At 41.6% G+C, this 8,666-nt stretch overlaps 1 protein-coding gene across 1 annotated transcript; it reads right to left on the bottom strand.

Annotated features, from left to right (window-relative positions):
* Positions 1-302: 302 nt before the first annotated feature.
* LOC133010514 (zinc-binding protein A33-like) lies at positions 303-1,883 on the bottom strand. Its single transcript, XM_061078102.1, has 2 exons — positions 1,796-1,883; positions 303-1,708 (listed from the first exon to the last, which is right to left on the bottom strand). The coding sequence occupies exon 2, from the start codon at positions 1,689-1,691 to the stop codon at positions 303-305; it is 1,389 nt and encodes a 462-aa protein (XP_060934085.1). The 5' UTR covers positions 1,692-1,708; positions 1,796-1,883.
* Positions 1,884-8,666: the final 6,783 nt, after the last annotated feature.

The following is an 8,666-nucleotide window of genomic DNA, read 5'->3' as shown; positions in this document are numbered from 1 at the left end:
ATGTGAACAACGATCAGCTGTGATTGATAAATGTGTTTTTATGTGGATCTTCATCAGTTTGCTCGACTTCATGGATCCACACAAAATCTAAATGATAGAAAACATTTTCCATGAAAATAAAAAACAAACCAAAGATAAAGATCAGAAAATAATGAAATCTTTTTACACACGTGGAAAAGTCGACAGGAGAAATAAAAATGAGTGAGAAGTAAAAGGAGAAATAAACAAAGCTTTAGAATAACAAGATTAACTTTTGAATTCAGCAGATTTCTCTTGAAGAAATATGACTAAAATCTTTATCTCTAACTGCTCAGATCCAGTGTCACAGAGACTTTCACAGGTAACAGCTTCAGTGGGTGATCATCATCTGTAGTGTGAAAGTATGGAAACATCTTCTGAGTGAAAGTGTGTTCAAAGGTGTGAATGTGTTTGTTACAATCAGGATCAGAGAACGAAAGTTCTCCTCTGTTCCAGTCCAGTTTCACTCTGATCCTCTGGATCTTCTGCACAGAGAGATCAGATGATCCTGATGGTGACTCTGCGTAGTATTTACCTTCATAAAACTCTATTACCCATGTTCCAGACAGATTGTCTCCCTTCCTCTGGGCAGACTCTGCTCTTACACCCAGTAACCAGTAAGTACTGTCTCCAACCAGGATGTCCCAGCTGTGAGTCCCTGAGTTAAAACCCTTAGATCCCAGGACTGAGTTGTAATTATCAAACCTCTCTGGATTGTCAGGAAGCTTCTGTTTCTCTCCTCGTCTCAAACTGGTCAGATCTTCAGACAGGACGAGTACTGGATGAACAGAGTTTGGGTCCAGAACCACAGGACTGTAGGAGACCACGTCCTTCATCTTGTTCCAGATGTTGAAGCTCAGGTTGCCCAGATGTTTGGCCTCGTCTATCAGAGCTCCTGAGGCCAGCTGTGGATCATCCAGCAGGGGGCGCTGCTGGACTCGTTCCACTGCAGCCTTGTAGTTGAGCAGGAACGAGACGTCTTCAGCTGTCAGCTCGTCCTCTGTGGTTCTGATTGTGTCTGAAAGAGTCGTTATGTCTCTGCTCAGAGACTCAATTTTCTCCTTCATCACCCGACTCTTCTGCTCCTCTTCCTCCCTCAGTGCAGCCATCCTGGCCTCCTCTTCCTCCTCCAGAAACTGATGAAGCTTTTTAAACTGCTCCTTGATCTGCGTCTCTCTGAGTCCGGCCTGGACCTTAATGTGTTCTGCTGTTTGTTCAAACTCTACTTTAACACGTTCAAAACACTGTAACTTCACCTTCAAGGGCTCCAGAGTTTCCTGAAGCTGCTTCTTGTGTTGTTGTGCAGCTTCATCGATGGGTCTGAATCTGTGGTTGGTGTGTTTTTCTGAATCTCTGCAGACGAGACACACTGGCTGCTGATGGTCCAGACAGAAGAGTCTGAGTTTCTCTGAGTGCAGACTGCAGAGAGCAGGTGAAGAGCTCTGATCTCTCTCCTGTAAGAAGTTCTCACACAGGTTCTTTAACGCCAGGTTAGGTGGTTCGAACTTTGAATGTCTTCTCTTACAAAGTGGACACTCTTTTACTTCTTTGTCTTTCCACCAGCTCTTCACACAGTCTTTACAGAAGCTGTGGCTACATGACAGAAGAACAGGATCTCTGAAGACATCACGGCAGACGGGACAGCAGAGATCCTCTTCTAACCTGGAAGCCATTGAGTCTCCAGGTGAAGCTGAAAACAGACAGTCAGTCAGTCACAGCTCCATGAACTTCACTGAGGTTCACTTCCCCTCTGAGTCGAGGTGTTTGTTAAACTCACGGTCAGTGTGTGGAGCGTCGGCAGGTTGTAGTTTGACTCTTCTCTCCTGTAGCTGGACTCACTCAGGACGTCTGGTCTGGTTTGGTTCAGTTTGGTTTGGAAGGTGAATGTGATCGTCTGGTTTTAAGCCTGCCTCTCTTTTGGTTGGAACAGATGCTTCCTGGTTTCTCAGGTGTGTCAGGAGAGGGAGGAGCTTGAGAGGCCAGTACAAACTCAACACCTCCCTTATGGAATGCAGTTTAACACTTTAACCCTTAACAGTGCCTGATTAATCTGCCTGGGTAAAATCAACGGTTCATGTGAAATAGTGAAATCGTCTTTACATACAGTCACTTTCATTTCATCAGGGTTTTGGGAAACTTTACCCTCTTTGCCAATTTTGATTTTAAACTTTCAGTGGACTAGTTATTGTACGTTATTTTGAGTGTTTGGATTTTAGATACTTTGAAAACTCGAACCCGACAATGGGAATGTTGAGTAACGCCTCCTGAACTAGCATCAATAAATAATCAGAGAATAAAAGATGTAATTATTACATTGGTTCCCTCCTGGTGATTCATCAGTGTTTTATAATTGTTGGTTTGTGTCCTTTGTGTTTAAAGGTGGAGCCCAGGTGAACTCACCTTATTGCCTAACCTCCATTATTCTACAAACCCTCTAGTCCTTATGTGATGCTGAGGTTCCACTTAGTGCTGCTGTTGATGTGTCCTTGTCTCTGTGGCTTCAGGGAGTGTCTCATACTTGGAATGTGCTAATTGCACTATTTGTCTTTACTTTTTGAAGTCCCAGTTGTGTCGGTGCCATCACGCCTCCCACCAGACGATGCTCCTTTCACCAGCTCAGAGGAATGTGCTGCGGTTTATACACAATGACAGATATTCACAGTGTCCGCGCTTCGAGTTGCTTGAGTTTCTAGCTTAAGATATTGAACAATTTGATCCAGACAACTGTGATAACAACATTGATTATTACTTTAGAGAACTAGATCTCAGCTTAAGTGATGTGCCAAATGCAACAGAAAGAGAGAAGGTTAGACTTGTGTTAAAAACCAGCTCTGCAGCTGTTCACAAGTTTATTTATTATTAGGGCCTGAGCACTGACTTCAAAGGTGTCAGGTGAGACCCTATTGAAATTGTAAGGATTATTTATTATTATTCAGGCAAATTAATTGGCTTTTTGAGGGCTATTTATAAATTCTTACCAAAATTTGCAGAAAGTTAGAAAGTGGTGAAAATTTACGTATTCTAGAGGAATTTTCAATGGGCGTCGCAAAATGGCTCAACGGTGCCCCCCGAGACCCCTGGAATGTGTTCACATTGACCGGTCTTCACAAAAATCAATATACAGGTGTATCATGACCAGACAAACAAAAAAGTCTTCAGGTGCAATTGGAAAAACACAACAGGAAGCCTGCTATTTTGCATTTATATTAAAATTACTTTTGAATATTCTTCTCCACTCTTCTTAGTATGTGGGCAACACCACCGCAAATTACAACCTGAATAGTAGGGTTGCAAAATTCCGGGAATTTTCAAAGTTGGAAACTTTCCATGGGAATTAACGGGAATTAACGGGAATTAACGGGAATAAACGGGAATATACGGGAATTAACGGGAATTAACGGGAATAAACTGGAAATGTTGTGGGTAATTTATACTAACTGTATTTACCTTGTCATATACAGACATAAATACAAACATTTTGTTGTGTCATAGGCTGATTTGAGCCCTGAGGAAACTTTGGGCACTTGACTTCATGCTTCTGCATCGTTGTGTCATTCTTAACATAGGTCTTTGCACAGTATTTGCAAATGTTCACAGCCTTTCCTTCTACATTGGATGGGGTGAAATGTCTCCACACATGAGATAGTGCACGTGGCATTGTTCTGTAGAATAAGATGAGAAAAAAGTTTGTAAAAAAACACTAATGCAATGCCAGAGATATAAATAGTTAGCCAAACAATTGGAATCATCTGTAAACATATTTTACAATTGATGGATAAATGAATTGAAATAGGCTAGATGAACAGATGAACAATCCTCAATCAGCATGCTAATATATTTTCCCCAGTAATATCATGGAAACTTACCTGACTAGTCCTGCACACTACAGCAGGCCTCAATAGCCCTGCTGTAGAGTGAAGGATGCTGGGAGTTATCTGTGCATGTGATGGAAGAATGCACAGTGGAGGGTTGAAACTCAACGTTCCATACATCTTTAAAATAGAGTTTTGAATGATGTTTTTATTGCTCAGCCTTTAATTTGCATAGTTTTGTTTTTTTCAAAATTCCCAAAATTCCTGAGCTTAATATTCCCGTGGAAAGTTTCCGGAAAGTTTCCGGAAATTTACCGGAAACTTTCCGCCCCTTTGCAACCCTACTGAATAGTAAACATGTATTTTTGATATCAGGTCTCAGACGGTTGGAAACAAGGTGATGTTTTCATCCCTGTCTGTTTGCATCTTGGTCGGTTTTTTTTGTTATCTGTTTTGTTTTTTGATGCAAGATTGTGGAAGACCAGCTGAACAGATTTCCATGAAACTTGATGAAAGGATGTGGTCTGGGTCAGGGAGGAACGGACGGGGTTTCAGGATCTTTCTCCCACTTTCTTTAACTGCGTGAGATCAGGCTTTTGTAAGAATTGTACATTTAGGGAGCTGATTTTTACGAGTGTGTGAAATCTGAAGCAGCTTTATTAATACGTATTGAAGGGAACTATTGGCTCTTGGCGGCAGGTATGTGCTTTCCTGCCATTCTAGTTGATGTGTTAATCCTACAGCGCCTGTCTTAATGTGAAAACCTGCCTACAGGGTTTGTATGTCTGGAAACCAGACAGGAAACACCCTCTGACTCACAGCTGCAGAAGTTAGATGCTGTTGTGGCCTGGCCCGGGGTGAAATGTCGTATTTCTAGATGCTGGTTCGTGCACACGACATGTTACTACATTGTTTAAACATTTCTGAATTACAATACGGGAAATCAGGGGCCGCTTTGCATATGGCAGCAAATTACGAGCCACATGCAAACTGTAATCGACAATCAAACAGCACTAAACAGATACGTGTGCGATGGAGAAAATGTTGCAACATGTTTAACAAGCTTGTTGCCGTTCAGGGGTACTCAGGTGGTACCCTGACTCACTTCCTGGTCCTCTTGTCTCAGTGGGAAACACTTTGAACGATCAACATAAACTAATAAGCCGCTCTGCAGACAGTCCATAATGCATGTTAACATATGCTCTTTGTTCTTGCATGTTGTTAATATATATTCAAGCCCTTAAAGTAAAAGCTCCATCCTTTCCTTCGACATTTTGTGCTGTCGTCAGTGTCTGCAGACAAAAGAAGTTTGAACAATTTGTTCTATAAATAATCAACATAGTACCATGAGAGTCTCCAGCTTTATATGTTATTTAACAACACCGTGTGCCTGTGTGTATTTCAGTCAATAGAAAGTCTTTTATTGGAACAGGGTGTGTCTTTGTCACTTTATGACACCGGGCCTCGCTGGTGACGCAATTTGGTAATGCGGCTGCATGCTTACGTTGGTACTCATCCCAGTCACTGTGTAAAAAAAAAAAAAAAAAAGACACACACCTGTATTTATTATTATTAGGGCCCGAGCACTGAATGGTAAATGACTTTGTATTTATATAGCGCTTTTCTAGTCTGATGATGACCACTCAAAGCGCTTTACAGTACAGTTCTACATTCACCCATTCACACACACATTCAAACAGTGCATCTACTTGTTATTCTATGGGGGGCCATTCAGGGTTCAGCATCTTGCCCAAGGACACTTCGGCATACAGATGGGTCAGACTGGGGATCGAACTGCCGACCTTCAGGTTGGAGGACGACTCTACCCCTCAGCCACAGCCGTCCCCATGGTGAGAGGCCCTATTGAAAGTGTAAGGATTGTGAGAGGCCCTATTGAAACTGTAAGGATTCTTCTTATTATTATTCTCTGCCAAATGAATTGGCTTTTTGAGGCCTTTAACATGCTGAACTTCTTACAGGAAGCCCGCCATTTTCGATTTAGTGGCCATTTTGGCCATTTTGGCCATTTTTGCTTTGTCGTACTTGTCCCAGGGCTTTCATCAAATCAACTTAAAATTCAGATGAGTGTCATCATAAGAAGATGGAGAAAAAAACGGACTTAAAAATCAACTTTTCGTCACACCGTGTGACCGCGAAGTGTCGTCAAAGTTTGATTAAACGCCATCAAAACACGAGCTTCTGTATCTCGCACATACACGATCCAATCGATTCCAAAATAGACATGAAGGACAAGAGTCCCGGCCTGATGACATCTACACAGAAATCATGACTTTAAATCACAGCGCCCCCTGGTGGCAACAGGAAATGTCTTGTTTTTTGCATGTCTTACACTTGGATGTACTCCTCCTCATCCACTGACCTCAACCATGTCAAACTGTATCAAATGGGTCTCAAGGCATTGATAATGAAGATATTAGATTACTGTGACTTTTCGTCAAACACAGTATTAATGGCGTGGCATCAAAGTTCATCAACTTGCTGTGAAAAACGAAATTGCTGTAACTTCCGTGTTCATGGTTCCATCTCACTCAAACTACATGTGTGTATTAACAGCCCCCCCCTGAAGATATTCATATGATTTTAGGAATGGGCGTGGCAAAATAACTGACTAGCGCCCCCTAATGGGCAGCCCCGGCATCACGTTTGGCCGACATGTACAAAAATCGATTGGGACATGTGTCTTTTCATAACAAACAAATAAGTCTCTTGGATAGATATGCTAGACCAAACAGGAAGTCCGCCATTTTTAATTAAGTGGCCATTTTGACCATATTCACTGTTTTACTTTGACATACTTGTCCCAGGGCTTTCATCAGATCAACTTTAAATTCAGATGAGTGTCATCACAACAAGATGGAGATAAAAACTGACTGACGGATTTTTTTTTCGTCACACCGTGTGAGCGTGGCGTGGCGTCAAAGTTTGATTACACGCCATTCAAACACGATGTTCTGTAACGCGGAAATACATGGACCATGAATCCTTTGATTTCAGTCTTCCTAGATCAAAGGAAACTTTATGTCTTGCAAAGGTCACGTCTCTTTCTCTCTCAGAACTGGTTATTTTTGTTTTTTCAGACAAAAAGCATGCAACGCTTCAAAATGCATGTGCTCGGGCCCACCCAGTGCTGCTTTGCAGCCCTAGTCATAAATGTGTCTGCTGTTAATAGCAGAGGTGTGGACTCGAGTCATGAATTTGATGACTTTAGACTCGACTTGACAAAATTTAAAGAGACTTGCAACTCGACTTGGACTTGGACATCAATGACTCGTGTCTTCACTTGGACTTGAGCCTTTTGACTTGATAACACTTGCTCCTTTCTCCAAAACCCAAAGATTAAAAAGCAAGGCAATTCTCACTGCAGTGGTAGATGCTGCATAGAGTGGATGACATTCCCTAACGTGCACATTCAACATATGAAAACTGATTGTAAAGTTCACTGTTCCCGAACAATATGCGCGACAGTCAAAGGACTGCACAGGGATCCACTGCGGAGGGGCTGCAGAGCCGTGATACAGAGAATCACTGCGCTACACAGGGGCGGCCCTAGCACATTTGGTGCTCTATGCAAGAGCCCCCCCCTCAACAAAAAAAAGTTGAAAAACGGCATTGCAGCTTTCAGACGGTATTTTGCCCTGTAAGACTGCATTTCATTTCAAATAAACACAACAACGATCACAACGACATGGTGCAAGCATTCGTTTTAGACAGCGTCTCTCCTCAGGAGAAGGAAAACATTACGTAACGTTTCAGCTTGACCTCAGATAATATAAACGTGTTCACCGTTCAAATTCATTATTTGTCATTAAGTCCCGTTTAGTTCAACATTCTCATAAAAATGAATGTGTTCAATGAACGCGTTCTTTTGAAATTGTTCATGCACAACACTGCCTGAAACTCAATAGCCTACTGGCCTACCTGCCTCGGCCGCCTGCGGGTGACTCTTCAGCCGTGCTGGATTGATGTTCACTGCAAAGTGAACCCGGATGAACTCTACTCACCTTGAAAATCAGCTGCTGCTCAAACTCAACAAGATGTTTGTAGACTAGTGCTCGAAAGGTGGACCAAAGTTTAACCAAAAGTTTAAATATACAGTGGGACAGCGGCATTTTAACTTTTTATTTAAGCTGTCATGTGGTTCATGTCTTGACATGTCCTCCCAAAAGTTCTTAAATGTTGGGTTGACATGTTAAATGTTTAATGTTTGACATGTTTAATGTCATTGCACTTAAATTTGTAAAGATCTCCTTTAATTAAAAATAACTGTTTTTGGATTGGATTTATGAGCCGTTGTCCTTTTTTGCACTGCATAGGAGCGGCCCCCGCAAGTGCAATTTCAATTGCGCTTGTTTTAATAAATAAATAAATACAGATTTTAAAAGCATACATGATCTGTGTAAATATATTATTACTCTGTGATCAAAAGGACTTGAAAGGACTCGAAACTCAAACTGCAGGACTTGGACTTGACTCGGGACTTGAGGGCAAAGACTTGAGACTTACTGGGGACTTGCAAACAAATGACTTGGTCACACCTCTGGTTAATAGTATGAATTATCAATCAGTCGGATAATGAGAAGCTGATATGTTCAAGTAGCTTGTTTTGATCCACCAGTTAAATCAATCAAATTAATACATTTGACAAATTATAAAGTGTGAGTTTTGGGACATTTCGTTTTCTGTATATATTTGTCAGCAGGAAAACCCCAAAACCACTCAACCAATGTCAATGAAATTATGAGAGTAAACGGATTTGAGGCGGATGGAAGTGCTTTCAGATAAACCACCAGTTGTTATTATGGCCACTGCTAAAAA

This window comes from Limanda limanda, chromosome 9 (genome assembly GCF_963576545.1).
Source record: "Limanda limanda chromosome 9, fLimLim1.1, whole genome shotgun sequence".
In the NCBI taxonomy this organism is placed as follows: domain Eukaryota; kingdom Metazoa; phylum Chordata; class Actinopteri; order Pleuronectiformes; family Pleuronectidae; genus Limanda; species Limanda limanda.
The sequence above is the reverse complement of the archived record's forward strand: the minus strand, read 5'-3'. Positions and strand labels throughout refer to the sequence as shown.